A 17,346-nucleotide genomic window follows, 5' to 3' on the forward strand; every position below is an offset into this window, starting at 1 on the left:
AAGAAGTGTCGCAATGGGCTTTAACAGGCCCTGTCCCTTGACAGCCCACTAGCCTTGACTTTCTAAGAAGACAAGAAAAAATCCCCCCAAAAAAAAACCCTTGTAGGAAAAAATGGAAGAAACCTTGGGGAAGGCAGTTCAAAGAGAGACTCCTTTCCAGGTAGGTTGGGTGTGCAGTGGGTGTCAAAAGAAGGGGGTCAATATAATACAATACAGAGTACAGAACACAAGTAAACCTCAATTGAGTATAAAAATAAAAATATTACAAGTATGGAGCAGAATTTAACAGTAGATGATATTAAGTAATATGATTTGGATTTGTTTAGAGTCCTGGATGTTCTACATTTCTTGTATTTCCTGTCATCCTACATTTACATAGATTGTTGTAGACATTGAACACACATGAAATGTGTATGTTCCGAATAATGATATACAGTGCATCCGGAAAGTATTCACAGCGCATCACTTTTTCCACATTTTGTTACGTTACAGCCTTATTCCAAAATGGATTAAATTCATTTTTTTCCACAGAATTCTACACACAACACCCCATAATGACAACGTGAAAAAAGTTTACTTGAGATTTTTGCAAATTTATTAAAAATAAAAAAATTGAGAAAGCACATGTACATAAGTATTCACAGCCTTTGCCATGAAGCTCAAAATTGAGCTCAGGTGCATCCTGTTTCCCCTGATCATCCTTGAGATGTTTCTGCAGCTTAATTGGAGTCCACCTGTGGTATATTCAGTTGATTGGACATGATTTGGAAAGGCACACACCTGTCTATATAAGGTCCCACAGTTGACAGTTCATGTCAGAGCACAAACCAAGCATGAAGTCAAAGGAATTGTCTGTAGACCTCTGAGACAGGATTGTCTCGAGGCACAAATCTGGGGAAGGTTACAGAAAGAATTCTGCTGCTTTGAAGGTCCCAATGAGCACAGTGGCCTCCATCATCCGTAAGTGGAAGAAGTTTGAAACCATCAGGTCTCTTCCTAGAGCTGGCCGGCCATCTAAACTGAGCGATCGGGGGAGAAGGGCCTAAGTCAGGGCGGTGACCAAGTACCCAATGGTCCTCTGTGGAGAAAGGCGAACCTTCCAGAAGGACAACCATTTCTGCAGCAATCCACCAATCAGGCCTGTATGGTAGAGTGGCCAGATGGAAGCCACTCCTTAGTAAAAGGCACATGGCAGCCCGCCTGGAGTTTGCCAAAAGGCACCTGAAGGACTCTCAGACCATGAGAAAGAAAATTCTCTGGTTTGATGAGACAAAGATTGAACTCTTTGGTGTGAATGCCAGGCGTCACATTTGGAGGAAACCAGGCACTGCTCATCACCAGGCCAATACTATCCCTACAGTGAAGCATGGTGGTGGCAGCATCATGCTGTGGGGATGTTTTTCAGCGGCAGGAACTGGGAGACTAGTCAGGATAAAGGGAAAGATGACTGCAGCAATATACAGAGACATCCTGGATGAAAACCTGCTCCAGAGCGCTCTTGACCTCAGACTGGGGCGACGGTTCATCTTTCAGCAGGACAATGATCCTAAGCACACAGCCAAGATATCAAAGGAGTGGCTTCAGGACAACTCTGTGAATGTCCTTGAGTGGCCCAGCCAGAGCCCAGACTTGAATCCGATTGAACATTTCTGGAGAGATCTTAAAATGGATGCACACCGACACTTACCATCCAACCTGATGGAGCTTGAGAGGTGCTGCAAAGAGGAATGGGTGAAACTGGCCAAGGGTGTGCCAAGCTTGTGGCATCATATTCAAAAAGACTTGAGGCTGTAATTGCTGCCAAAGGTGCATCAACAAAGTATTGAGCAAAGGCTGTGAATACTTATGTACATGTGATTTCTCAGTTTTTTTATTTTTAATAAATTTACAAAAACCTCAAGTAAACTTTTGTTCACATTGTCATTATGGGGTGTTGTGTGTAGAATTCTGAGGAAAAAAAATAATTTAATCCATTTTGGAATAAGGCTGTAACATAACAAAATGTGGAAAAAGTGATGCACTGTGAATACTTTCCGGATGCACTGTATTATTTACACTATACAACTCCAGGCACTTCACACCCAGATAAACAAGACTTGAGCTGGAGAACTTTTTGCCCGAGCTGACCTTTGGCGGTGGGGGGATGGGATAGCAGGCTGCTTGCCCCTTGTGCTGGTCGACACATTTACAAAACAAAAGACTCTAATGGAGAGCTGTGAAGGAATTTAAGGTGGCCCGGGATTACGATTTGTTTCAGAGGCTTCAGGGATTCTAGTGTTAATGAGAGTGTCAACAACAATTTTAAATAAATGTACAATTTTCATAACCCATTACAAGCTTGTAATGAGGATGATGATGATGTAGCCGAAATAACTCTAATATACAGAATACTGATGACTGTAACATTTTGTTGTTTATATTGTAGTAGGAGGGCATATAGTGTTAGTACAAATACTATTCTATTAAAATTATCTAATTCTGTTTGGCAAACCTTTGCCTAAATATAGGCACCCACAACAGTAATATACACGACCATACCAACTGTCCCCAAGTAAAGTAGTTTCCAGAATTATTTCTATTTTTTCTCTCTGAAAGTAACACAGAGTGGTATAAGGCCTGGCTTCACCCTAACCCTTGAAACCTAGGTGAACTTGAGAGGCGTAATCTTGGGAGTGGTGGAGAGCCACTAAGTAAAAGTAAGTATCTTTAGGGTGGTGTTTGTTGAAAATATGTTATCCTGATAGACTTATCCATGGCATATTGGTCTAAGGTGATGGACAGAAAGGTGATTACCAAAAAAAAAAAGGCTCACATGATCAATTAGCTAAAATGAGAGGATGATTAGTGAAGAGCTTAGAAATACAGAAGTAATACAGGGAACTATATATAAAACACGGAACTCTTTTGAGTTAACACTAGAAGCGCTATGAACAAGGTAAGCAGGTGTCATATTTTAAAATTTTTTAACTATTTCATTTAAGTGAATATCATGTTCCTGTCCTTTTTGACTTTTAGCAAAATAGCTGCAATACAAATGCCTATGCTGCTGTAAATTCACACTCAAAAAATGGGAGTAAGGATACCTTTCATTGTTTTTTATATAACTCAAAAGATCTCCTATTACCACTACAAGTAATGCCATTTCAGAGCAGGCACCCAGCTGTAAAACTGCTGTCTCTCCTCTGAAATGTACTTGACCACATTTGCAAATCCTATTTTACCTCGACATATTCTCCCCTGTTGCTGTTATCGATAATACTGAATTCTGTTGCCCACTTTGAACCGCTGCCTGTCTTCTACAGACAACTAAAAAATAATCAGCGGAAATATATAACACTTATAATCAGTTTGTTTCACTATTCGTGATAAAGGGACAAATTTAAATAAGCTGCCTGCACTCCAGGTATTTATATTAGGTAAAATAATAGCTATATACACATTTAAATTGCATCACAATGTTTTCACACAAAATGGAATACAAAGTACACAGCCAGCATCCATCTGAGATGGGAAAAGAAGAATACATGAGATGGCACACTGCAAATAGAGCAAGCCTTGAGTAAAGAGCAAGCTGTTAGGAAGTGGCTCTCTCACAGTGTTTTCAAAAACACCATGGACTAGGTAGTGTTTGCAAAAGTGAGATAAACAGTCATCTTTCTTTGCTTATACTTCATGAAGGTCCTAACAAACATCAGAGAGAAAAAAAATTGATTACAACTATTTTGACATCTTCATCACATTAAGCACAAGCAGACATTGTTGGGTTTACTATGCCTGTGAAAACATAAGCAAGCCACTAGGGAATCCATTCCCGGACGGGTTTCATCCATTCCCGGGAATTTGGGAATCCCGCGCTCCCGGGGATGACACAGTGCACGGGCATCTCACATGTGAATGAGACATAAGACTAACCTTAACTCCAAGCAGTTCATGCAGTCATATAAGTACATGTATCTAGTTGGTTGCGGTAATAAGAGCGTAGAAAGCACAACGTGTCCAACGTATGGTCGTCCAGGCGAGAGAACACCTTCGTGCAGAGTACGCCAGCCGCTGAGAAAGCACGCTCTGCCTCCACTGAAGTAGGCGGCACAGTCATCAGATATTGATACACTTGTTCTAAACAATGCCCGTGCTTGCCGTTGCTCTGAAACCAAGCCATTTCAGCTTTTATTGATGCATCCAGTTTCTTGTCATCATTCTGTGATGGCAAGTTTCTTGGCACAGATAATGCGGATGCAACAGACTGACGCATTGCAATTTCAAGTTGCTGTTCAAAGCTGTCAACAGCACAGACGTCAATGAACTCTGCCCCGTCCCGGCATTCGTGAGCTGCAGAGTGCAGACACCTCCAAGTTCACTGTGCTCACTCTTAGTGGGAGTCGGGAGACTGACTGCTGATGGTCTGTTGTTGAATGAATTAATGAGCAACACACTATACTGTGGGCCAAAAAAACGTGCCACTTAATTATTTTCAACTAGAACTCTGTTATTTCTTGATCGATTTTTACACGCTATTTATGCGAGCTTGGCCATTCCCATTTTCCCGGGAATTTCCCGGGAATTACAGCAGTTTCATTCCCAGGAATGAAAAATGTCTGGGAATCCAGATTGGATTCCCTACAAGCCCCGTTTCAATGCTGTGCTCTTTTACTTGTGGTTTGATTTATCTACAATTTGCCATCTTGTGTGTTCTCCTTTTCCCATGTCAAACGGATACTGGTTGTGGACTTCATATAGTATGGTGACAGCTTTGCTACTATATCAGACATCTGGCATACTTTGTGCAGCATGGCATCATGTATTGTATAGGAAGAGCAGAATATAACAGTTACTGTATTCCTGATGAAATGTTAATGTCCATCCACTTGGTGCAAGTCAAGGAAACCCAACAATGCTGGCATTACATTTTGAAAAGATGCTAATATAAACAACATATACTAAACATTACTCCCTATTTGGAGACAAAACCTACTAAATTATCAGAGAACAACAGTGTGCAACTAATTCAAGCAGATAAACTACTTTGATATTTGGTACTATTGATATGCATTTTTAGAAATGTCACTGCTAGCAATTTGTTCACATCACTTTCCCTGGCAAAAAAGCATTTTGATAAAATGTTCAGCTTACTCTGTACTATGAATAGGAGTTGCCTCCCTCTGTGAAAGGAAAAATGATAAATGGTCAAGACAAAGGCACTGAGAAAGTGCAGATGCAGTGTTAGGTGGGACATAAAGAAACAACAAAAACTGCGCAAAGTGTCACTTTCCATGCCAAATAAGCTGTACAAAATACAAGCCTGCTTCATATTGAACTATAAAGAAAATGCGCATAGAACTGCCACACCACTGTGAAAGGTAACTTAAGACACTGTCAAGGAGGCAGAGATAAATAAAGTGTAGTGGCCCTGCCAGGTGGAAAGACGCACATGCAATAAAATAAAAATCGAATAGAATGCTACTGTTTTATGTGTGGAAGCGTCTCACAGGCTCTAAGATGCATATAAAGTGCAGATGTGAACAGTTTTATAAGCCCATCATGTACTGTAGTTTGCAGTTTACATACATATTGCATGAAATATGTAAGTATGGGTGTAATCTCTTTAAACTATGTATGAAGAAAAATATTAGTTAATATTTTATGTATTACTTTATGTTTCCTAGTAATTTAAAAGTGTCCAGAAATAGCATGACTTTGGACAGCCAATCATATCAAAGCATCCTTTCATGTTCCTCTCGCTCCTGGCAGAACAACAAAGGTAAGATGCACACGCAACAAAAGATAAGAAAACTGTGTCAAAGTGTCATCATGTTGCATGCAGGAGATGCTAATGAAATATGCCAAGAATTTGTCCTAAATCGTAATGCTATTTTGTAATGCCACTTGCCATGAACATATCCATAGAAATGTGAGTATGGTTGTAAATCTGTAAACTATTTCTACAAAACAAACAAAAGTTTACATTTAATATCTTATTTTATGTGTGTAGCTGATTGAATTATATTGTTTTATTTTTCCCTTGTATATTCTAATATAAATACTGAAGCTATTTTCTTCCAAGTAATATAGATTTTTTTTTTAAATGAAAACCTATGCTAACATTTAAAGTGAAAATACATACAAAAAAGAAATTGTGTGCAAATAAATTACTTTTACATTCACTCAATATATATTAGGTTGTCTATGGTTATTGGGAACAGGGTAGTAGAGGTGTGCTATGAGCATGACGAGGTGATAGACCATTAGTGTAAACAAAAGTATTCAGATGCCACAGTATTGAAAAAGTCTGTACTGATTTTAGTGTCAAGTACAAGGTAGCAAACAAATATAAGCCCTCTCCCACAGTTAGCATTTCCAATAGAATATGCTTTTTTTTCTACCATTTAATGGTGAGATTTTTATTAAGCTCCAAACCAGAAGTCTGTTCATTAAGTTGTGACTGTTGGTCTTACTTGAGTTAAAACACTTGTTTGTATGCAACATCTATTACAATGAAAGGAAAGATTTACACATATACTGCTATTATCAGCAGTCTTAAAATATTAGTCTCAAGCATTTGAAATAAAGAGAATTAAATGTGATTATTCTTTACTTAATTTCAAATGAAAAAAATGGTATTACTTTATTTTTATTAGAGGAAAAATTTAGCAATGTGAATAAACTTGGAAAAAAAGAATAAAAATATGTATAAACTAAAAAACTGCAGTTGGGGTTTTGAACATTTTTAAAACTTACATCTTGTGCAAATATTCTTTCCCTAACTCTCTGATATTCTTCCTCTCTTTCTTCTATTGATTTGCTTCTTCTATCCTCTTTTAAACGAATACGCATCTGAAAGTAGAAAACCTTCATCAGCATTAACTTGGTTAGTTTATAGTACAAGTAAACACAAAATAAATGAAATACTATTTTAAGCAAATTTACCTGGCCATCATCTTTGTCCATGCTGGAGTTATCACGTTTAAGAATGTACCGTTTTTGGAAATCATCACTTTTGTCATCTTTAAAATGCTCACAAAATTTCTGATCAGGTCTAATGTAAATAAGACAATAGTAAAATGTTAACAAGTTCATCATTAAGATAATTTTTAAAAATCAATTTCATTTGAATTTTTTCCCCCTTTTCCTAAGGAATGCAATGACTGTATAAGAGCTGAAATTGCCTCGAGTTAAGAGGACTCAACTGACATGGTCATTAAAATGTTTATCAGGATTTGTTCCAGTTGTAATTATGCAACTGAACATGATCTTAAAAATACATTTGTTTAAAATGCAGCAGTTTTTTTCCTGCTTACATGAAAAAAAAAATCATGAAATAAGCTGAAATTCATCATGATGCAAGTTTATGGTGAACAGACAAAAAAATGTAAAAATGTTGAACAACACAGAGCTGAAGAAACAAAAAAAAGTATTGGAAAAATTCAAATGTAAATATTCAAACAATCTGTCCACAGTCACATGTAATGAACAATAATTTATTACATTTTTACTTGTCTCAAAAATGTCCTTGTAGAAAAATATTTTGTTAACTGTTATAATTCATATGACAGTCTTTTAGTCTTTCATTTTGAAAAACTACACTAAATGCTTGCCACATGAGTATTGGAAATTCAATATACTTGTTGAATATTACTAATAATCATATACAAGAAATAATAATAAAATGCCTTTAAAGTAATTAATACTTACACACTATTGTCAATACCCAGTATTATTAATCTGTTCTTAAAATGCTTACATTCATTTATACCTAATATTATTAATCAGTTCTTAAAATACTTGCATCCATTTACATACAACTAGAAAGCAATGCGTAAAATAAAAGAATTCAACTCGCTTGCTTTAAAACAGAAAGTTAAAAACAATTTTAAACTCAGCTTGCAAAATACAGACTCCACAATTTTGGAACAAATTAGCTGATAAGTAAATAAAATCTACTAACATTCTTGTATTGCTTGTTTTGTTAATAATTACAGCTTTTCCAGTCTGGTCAACATTATGATCCAAGCCGAAATATGCAGCTACTCTGTGTAGCAGCATTCTATGATAAGATGTCATTGGGGGAAATTTTCTTCGTTGAGATCTGAAAAATAAAAGAAAATGTATTTAAAGTGACATCAACAAGGAATTTCTCTTAGTACTCTGAATTTCTCTCCTATCAAAGATATGCTTAACAGGTAACTTGGCAATTCTAAACTGGCCAAGCATGAGTAAGCATGAATTTGTAGTTGTACTTTTCTTGTCTGGATTTGTGTCTTACCTGCACACAAACACATAGAAACATATTCCAGTTTGTTATGAAATACAAAAGCACACAATGAAAGGATTTATATATATATATTAGTGTACTCACTCATTATTAGTAATAAAATCCAAGATATCTTGTTCAAGCTTTAGCAACATCATTCTGTCCCTGGGCAACAAGAAGCATTCAATAACAACAATAAATTTAAGTTATTAAATATGTTTCAATTCTAAGATATATTTAATTATAAAAATATATTAACATATATTGAATCTGAATAATTAACCACTTGCATGTTTAAAAATTAAATACATTTAAATGTTTATATCAAAGAAAGCATCCTGAATACACTAGCCAATTATAATGTTGTGAATAGTGAAGTTAGATGTTTTTTTTCACATTTCTTAAATAATTTTCCTCAAGCTAGCCGTTGGCTCACTTTTTTTACATCATCTTCACTTAATATATAATTAATAACAAATTAGACAAAACACATTGTTACAGTTAGTGTTGAAATAACATGTACATATTATCATACCTGGGATTGTTTTTTAAAGTGTTAACTAAAAACTCATGTAGGTCTATTCCAGTTGAATCAGTGTATTCTTGACTTGAATCTTGAAGTAAAAAGAATTGAAATACAATAATTATGCCTCATATTTAGATGATATGCTTCAGCAAAAGGTGAAAAGTATTACACACCTCTTGACAACATTTTGCGGGGTATTTTATCTGGTTTATCCATCTTATCAGTGTTGTTTTCTGTCTCATCTTCATCTTTAATAGGTGATTCTTCTCTATCAAATGATTGCATGAACTGTATCTGTATTTTATCCTATAGATCAGAGAAAAGGAAATAGTTCATTTCTAAACACATTTCAGTATCTTCAGTGGCTAAAACACTTTATTCATTTGGAAAAAAAAATATTGTTTCAGTGTAGACGTTCTTTTGACTTGCTAGAGCATGTTCTCATTCATTAAAAGAAAAAAAAGTAATCAATATGTAGTGAGTGATTTGCTGTCATGTGCTATGGTAGCACATTGTTTTTGGCATTATTAGAATACATTAGGTTTAATTTCAAATATCACTTTTTAGTAAAAAAGTAATTTTGGCTTACTATGTTTTTTAGCCAACCAAAGAGCAAATAGCACCACACTTAGTTAATAATATAAGACAAATGAAAAAAGAAGATATATAAGATACAGTGTACTTTTCAGCACAATTCAAATTACATGACTACAATCATATCATGGAAGAGCTTTGAGATGTTCAAACTGTATCCTGACAGTGTTGCTTTATGATGGACAATTTGGAAAGTGGAATGTATGAAAAAAATATAAACTTGAGGGTCAAAACAGACCAGGAGGAAGTAGTGTATCACATTTGCCATCATTCATTACTACATAATCATTCAACTTTCACTCTTCTTGAAACAAAACATTAATTTACTTTAATGTCTCATTACTATCAATTCAGAAAAAAGCCACATTAAATTATTTAAATTGCAGTTGATTATTAGTGGTAAAAATATTCCTAAACAACCTTCATTCAACATATTCATCAACATAAAATAGATTTGTTCAAAAATCTTAAAGATGTTTTTATGCACATATAAATATTAGGCAAAATTGCTTGTGTGTGAGGCTAAAAAGTTATAGTGCTAGTAAGAGAAAAGTATAATAACATGAAAGAAAGCCTGCTTCAGTCTATAATTTTCTATATTCTTGAATGACATTTTAATATACAGACTATGAATGATTTTTCTAGTTCTGATCCGATACAGCTTACTAATACATTATTTAAGAAAGATGATAGACTTCAAAAAATATCTTAGGGAAAAAAAAACTAACAAAAAAAACAGCAGTAAAACCTGTTTCAACTGTACAAATTTTGTTGCAGAGTTGGAGCATCTCTCAGCAATAATTGTGTCCTCAAGTGTTTGGGTATATGTAAAAAACAAGTATTAACTAATCAAAGTTTTTTTTATTTAGGGGCAACATACTAAAATCTGTATTTTAGCTAGGGTTCTGTATTAATACATTTGTTAGGTGAAACATTTGAGCAAATATACACTTACATTTTTCTGTAAATATTCTACTAACCTGCTGCATTTAATATAAGAATATTTTGCTTTATTTACATTTTAAAAAGTGCCTTCTACATGCACAGAACATCATGAAGAACATGGATGGAATCACCTAGCTGACACAAATAAAGTATATTAAACATAAACAAGAAAATATGTAGAACTGGAAAATTTGGTTGAAATGATTACAAAACATCAGAATCTACTAAAGTTATTGAGTAACCTGCCTCTACATCATCTAGATGATATTCTCACATTTGAAGTTTATGCTGTTTGCAGAAATCCTGTCATGATGTACAGCAGATAAGGCCAAAGATGACCCTCTAAAATACTGAAAGAATCTCTTTCAGTATTTTAGTAATAAAACATCAGTCAGAGAGGAGGAGAAGTGTATCTGGAATAGTACAGAGATTTTAAAAATACTGACAGTGAAATAGCAGATGCTCTAAACGTCTTTACAAGTGAGAAAGTGGAAAATCTCCAACTGTTAACTGGGACTACACTAAGGAAGTTCTGAATGATTTGGAAATTGAAGAGGGAGAAGTACTGCACAAATGAAATAAGCTGAAATCAAACAAAACATCAGGACCAGATAATATTTATGCACAAATGCTTAAAGAGGTTAGTGAGTACATATACAAAACTTTGAAACATATTTTTAGGAAGTCACTATGCAATGGAGGAATTTCGGAAAGACTAGAAAATGGAAATTGCTATCCTACTATATAAAAAAGTGCTGGAGCAGATCCAAGTACTATAGGTCAGTAAACTTAATGTGCACCACAGGTAAATTAACCAAAGGATTTATTACTGAAAAGACTGAGCAACACATGGCAAAAACGGGAGTTTTGCTGAACAGTAAACATGAGTTCCAATGAGGGAGGCTCATGTATGAGGAAGAAACAAAAGGATACATTTATCTTGACTTTCAGAAAGCATTTGTTAAGGTACCTCATGAGATAATAATACCTGAACTATTCCGAAGCAACATTTGCACTTATTTGTGTTTTTTGTATGTCATACCCTCATACACCTTTATTGCAAGAGAATCCCTTATCTACGATGGAGCATTCAATCAGAAGAAAATAGGAAACTGGCTTTAAATTAAACGTCGTTGAAGTAGCAAAAGAAATTGATAACTGTGCTGCTGCAACGATTTTATGTCACGCTTTAAATTGGGCTTATTTTAAAATCTACATATATATGTTTGATATCATGCTTTTCAGAATTTATCAAACTTTAACATGATGTTGTTAGATTTTCATATTCTTCTTCCGTTTTTAAATTATAAACTAAAAAATATCAAGAACTCACGTCCCACAAGATGAGACTTTGTGACAAGAGATTTAAGCACGCCTGGGGCCGGAAATAAAAGACAAAGAGTAGGACAGCTGCTATACAGGCTTTTAAATGTTTGAAGCACCGGTAGCAAGCCAGCAGCTGATCGAGCAAAGGTTAAAAAAAAAAAAAACTGTTTCCCATTGTATCACCGTTTAAGTGGGTGTTTTGGAGGAGTGACCGTGTCTCCTTGGGGATGCGTTCAGCCCCCCTCTTCACAATGCGAGTGGCAGAGACGGAAATTGGCTGGTCTGTAGCACAGGACAGGGGGGTTGGCGAGCAAAGCGAGCAGCTGGGACACCTCCGTAGGGAAGGACCGGGGGAAGGAGTTGAATGGGGCAATACTTCCCTTGGGACGACAGAGGGCAGCCCTCCTGGCTTGCTACACTGCCACGGAGCAGGGAAGCTCAACCCTGCTGTGGCCCATGGACACCGCCAGGGGGCATGTGGAGAACGGCTGAGCCCTCCTGTACAGGGCTGCTGTCACACCCAGAAGTGCAGTCCGAAGGTGATCATGGAACAGCTGGAGCACTTCCGAGTTCTCTATAAAAGAAGACAGCTGCCACAACTCAGGCGGCCAGAGTCGGGAGGAAAGAAGACTAAGCTTGCTGGGAGAGGAGTGGAGGCAGCTAGGAAACAAGAAGAAGGGAGCGAGTATTGTGGTGATTGGTGCATTGTGCTGTGCCAAGAAAAATAAAGGTGTGCTGTGTGGCAAAGTCGTGGTGTCTGTCTGTGGTCTGGGCTGATCTGTTACAATGTATATATACTAGCAAAATACCCGCGCTTCGCAGCAGAGAAGTAGTGTGTTAAAAAAGTTATGAAAAAGAAAAGGAAACATTTTAAAGATAACATAACATGATTGTCAATGCAATTTTCATAGGCTTATTTTAGTACTGAAAGTGAATTTGATGATTGTTAAGAGTTTAATTTATGATTGTAAATGTTGTGTATGAGAAACGCACATTTTTAGGATGTAAGGATCTCTTTATAAACAACGTTTGCAGTTCTGCCCTTGGGCTGTAAAATGACCAAGCTGTCTGCTGAGATTACTCTTGAACATACAACGTACAGTTGGCCATGTGAAAAGCAATCTTGTGTCAAGTCAATGCTGACCTTTTTTAGCATGAAATGTCCCTCGACAATGTGGTTAGCACCAAATGACGTAATTTGAAATGCGGTGTTGTATTTGCAGATGTTGTTCGATAGATAGATAGATAGATAGATAGATAGATAGATAGATAGATAGATAGATAGATAGATAGATAGATAGATAGATAGATAGATAGATAGATAGATAGATAGATAGATAGATAGATAGATAGATAGATAGATAGATAGATAGATAGATAGATAGATAGATAGATAGATAGATAGATAGATAGATAGATAGATAGATAGATAGATAGATAGATAGATAGATAGATAGATAGATAGATAGATAGATAGATAGATAGATAGATAGATAGATAGATAGATAGATAGATAGATAGATAGATAGATAGATAGATAGATAGATAGATAGATAGATAGATAGATAGATAGATAGATAGATAGATAGATAGATAGATAGATAGATAGATAGATAGATAGATAGATAGATAGATAGATAGATAGATAGATAGATAGATAGATAGATAGATAGATAGATAGATAGATAGATAGATAGATAGATAGATAGATAGATAGATAGATAGATAGATAGATAGATAGATACTTTATTAATCCCAATGGGAAATTCACATTCTTCAGCAGCAGCATACTGATACAATTGTTCACAGCTTAAAAGCACATGATAAAGGTGTGGAATGTTACGTAAAGTACTGTGGCAGACTTTGCCACCACTGCAGTACGAACAGGGAGATTCGCCTTTCCATTTGCGAGCTTCACAATATTCACAGACAACATCCATTGAAACGATCTGTACGGTTTTGTCATTTTCATAATCTATGTGTGGATCGTAGGCAAATCCACCATCTGCTTTGTTGAGAGAAACCTTTTGTTTTTCCTCCTAATGACCTGTTTGTCATTATCCGGATGTCCAAAGGTGTAGAATATTTCCCCATTTCTATACACTTGAAAGCGACAATGAAACAATTTCGCGGCAGCTATTAGTTCACTTGCAGAACCATAGGTTGAGAGCTTAAGTATTTCCCTGCTATAATGGTCCTGTGTAGTATAATTGTCACCTGTACTGTCATCAGTCCATACCTTGAACCTCTCCCAGTCATTCAGTACATAAGACACAATGTCTCTGCAGATATCAAGGCTGAGACTGATACAGTATGGCCATGCAATAAGTTAGAGAGAGAATGGAAGAAGCAGGCGCAAGCTTGGGGCATGGAAACCACTGGGTACGGGTCGGTGAAATTGTGATCGACGGTGATCACCGGAACAGACATGTTATTCAGGGTAAACTTGCACCCATTAAGAAAAAGTATAATGGAAGGCAAGAAGCAGGGAATAAAAAGCAGAAGTCAGCACCAGGAAGATGTACGTGAGCAAGTAAGGAAGCCCAACGACAGCCTTGAAGCGGTGGAGTAAAATAAAAGGCAACAGTCACGAGGAGGGAGACGTGAGGAAGTAAGGAAACCCAACAATATCAGCCTTGAAGCGGTGGAATAAACGAAAAGGCAGGAGTCACCAGCAGGAAGATGTGAAGGAAGGCGAACAATAAAAGGCTTGAAGCGGTGGAGTTAAGAAGAAGGGAGCAGTGAGCAGGACTAACAGCTGAGGAAAGTAAGGAAGCAAGTGAGGAGGCACATGAGAGCATGATGTTGTTAATATATATAGGCAGGGAGCCAACTACATGGTAGGTGCGCGGACAGTGGCCATGCGGAAAAAGGAAGGGGGACCAGGGGCGACACTGGTGCGTCTCTGCCATGAAATAAATTATCTGTTAATGGAACTAAGGAATGAAACCGCCAAAAGGAGAGGTCAGTTCCAAAAGTTCCTTATGGCATAATGGCGAGAACAGCCAAAAAGAAGACGTTATTTTCGAAAGTTCGTTATAGGGCACGGCGTGAAATGAAACATACTTAACTTTTGTAAATACACTGTAAAGGATGAGCATGGGAAATTTGGGCTTCCTACGTATATTGGAAGTCGCAGAAATAGAGAGGAGGGGTTTCTCCTATCTATATATACAGTTTAGGGGGTACACCCGTTTCCCCCCCTTGGGTGTTGCAATAGGACATGAAACATACCTAACTTTTGTAAGTACACTGCAAAGAATGAGCACGCAAAATTTCAGCTTCCCACCTACAGTCATTTGAAAAAGTTTGGGAACCCCTCTCAGCCTGCATTATAATTTACTCTACTTTCAACAAAAAAAGATAACAGTGGTATGTCTTTCATTTCCTAGGAACATCTGAGTACTGGGGTGTTTTCTGAACAAAGATTTTTAGTGAAGCAATATTTACTTGTATGAAATTAAATCAAATGTGAAAAACTGGCTATGCAAAAATTTGGGTACCCTTGTAATTTTGCTGATTTGAATGCATGTAACTGCTCAATACTGACTACTTGCAACACCAAATTGGTTGGATTAACTAGTTAAGCCTTGAACTTCAGACAGGTGTGTCCCATCATGAGAAAAGGTATTTAAGGTGATCATTTGCAAGTTGTGCTTCCCTTTGACTCTCCTCTGAAGAGTGACAGCATGGGATCCTCAAAGCAACTCTCAAAAGATCTGAAAACAAAGATTGTTCTGTATCATGGTTTAGGGGAAGGCTACAAAAAGCTATCTCAGAGGTTTAAACTGTCAGTTTCAACTGTAAGGAATGGAATCAGGAAATAGAAGGCCACAGGCACAGTTGCTGTTAAACCCAGGTCTGGCAGGCCAAGGAAAATACAGGAACGGCATATGCGTAGGATTGTGAGAATGGTTACAGACAACCCACTGATCACCTCCAATGACCTGCAAGAACATCTTGCTGCAGATGGTGTATCTGTACATCGTTCTACAATTCTGCGCAATTTGCACAAAGAACATCTGTATGGCAGGGTGACGAGAAAGAAGCCCTTTCTGTACTCACGCAACAAACAGAGTCGCTTGTATGTAAATGCTCTTTCAGACAAGCCAGATTAATTTTGGAACAAAGTGCTTTGGACTGATGAGACAAAAATTGAGTTATTTGGTTAGAACAAAAAGCGCTTTGCATGGCGGAAGAACACCACCACATTCCAAGAAAAACACCTGCTACCTACTGTCAAATTTGGTGGAGGTTCCATCATGCTGTGGGGCTAGTTCAGGGACTGGGGCCCTTGTTAAAGTCGAGGGTCAGATGAATTCAACCAAATATCAACAAATTCTTCAGGACAAGGTTCAAGCATCAGTCACAAAGTTGAAGTTAAGCAGCGGTTGGATATTCCAACAAGACAATGACCCAAAACACAGTTCGAAATCTACAAGGCATTCATGGAGAGGGAGAAGTACAATGTTCTGGAATGGCCATCACAGTCCCCTGACTTGAATATCATCGAAAATCTATGGGATGATTTGAAGCAGGCTGATCATGCTCGGCAGCCATCAAATTTAACTGAACTGGAGAGAATTTGTATGGAAGAATGGTCAAAAATACCTCCATCCAGAATCCAGACACTCATCAAAGGCTATATAGAAGGCGTCTAGAGGCTGTTATATTTGCAAAAGCAGGCTCAACTAAGTATTGATGTAATATCTCTGTTGGGGTACCCAAATTTATGCACCTGTCTAATTTTGTTATGATGCATATTGCATATTTTCTGTTAATCCAATAAACTTAATGTCACTGCTGAAATACTAAGGTTTCCATAAGGCATGTCATATATTAAAAGGAAGTTGCTACTTTGAAAGCTCAGCCAATGATAAACAAAAATCCAAAGAATTAAGAGGGGTTCCCAAACTTTTTCATATGACTGTATATGGAAAGTGAGGGAATTAATGATGAGTCAGTGAGGGCTTTGCCTTTTATATGTATATGCATATACAGATATATATGTGCACACACACACTCTGATATACAGGGGTAGGCAAAAGTAAATTTACACTTGTGAGTACATGAAAGTTTATTCTTGTATTATTATTTATTTATTTATTATTCTTCTTGTATTATTATTTATATATTAATTATTGTGTTCTGATCTTACCATTACGATTTAATAGATATTCATGTAGCTAAACTGCTCCCTTTATCAATATAATGACTTGGAGACTGGCTTGACAAGAGGTGTACAAATCTCCAGTTTATTAACAAAGAGCAGGTGTGTAACTACAAAGTAAAGAAACATAGTATTCAGCACACAAATAATAAAAAACTTTACATAACGGTAAAATTATACATATATAAATATACCGGCTATGCTACCAAAGGCTTAAACTAGAAGGATGAACTTCGCTACACATATATGTGGCAGATACAATACTTATTTTGGGAATGCCCCACTGTAAGGCAGCTCAGGGAGGACAAATATCATGAAGCAAACATATTTGAACATGACAAAAATTTACAAAAATTGAAATGATTAATACTTAAACATTTTGCCCATCTTTACAAACGTGTCAGTTGTATTTATTTGTATTATTTGTCTTCTTCTTAAAGCTATTGAGTTAATAAAGCTATACACTTAATGATTCCTTGACTTATCTGTTATTTGCCATTGTTTATTTGTTCTGTGCCAGTTTTAATATTGTCTAAG

At 36.5% G+C, this 17,346-nt stretch overlaps 1 protein-coding gene across 1 annotated transcript in view; it reads right to left on the reverse strand.

Annotated features, from left to right (window-relative positions):
- Positions 1 to 17,346, reverse strand: part of LOC114655504 (R3H domain-containing protein 1) — a 176,599-nt gene that overhangs the window by 126,233 nt on the left and 33,020 nt on the right. The window contains exons 6-11 of the mRNA XM_051930563.1: positions 8,948 to 9,068; positions 8,784 to 8,862; positions 8,354 to 8,413; positions 7,943 to 8,083; positions 6,925 to 7,033; positions 6,736 to 6,831 (exon numbers count right to left, since the gene is read on the reverse strand). Of these exons, the coding sequence (XP_051786523.1) occupies positions 6,736 to 6,831; positions 6,925 to 7,033; positions 7,943 to 8,083; positions 8,354 to 8,413; positions 8,784 to 8,862; positions 8,948 to 9,068 (606 nt within the window). The remainder of the gene's footprint in view (positions 1 to 6,735; positions 6,832 to 6,924; positions 7,034 to 7,942; positions 8,084 to 8,353; positions 8,414 to 8,783; positions 8,863 to 8,947; positions 9,069 to 17,346) is intronic.

Source organism: Erpetoichthys calabaricus, chromosome 8 (assembly GCF_900747795.2).
Source record: "Erpetoichthys calabaricus chromosome 8, fErpCal1.3, whole genome shotgun sequence".
Lineage (NCBI taxonomy): Eukaryota > Metazoa > Chordata > Cladistia > Polypteriformes > Polypteridae > Erpetoichthys > Erpetoichthys calabaricus.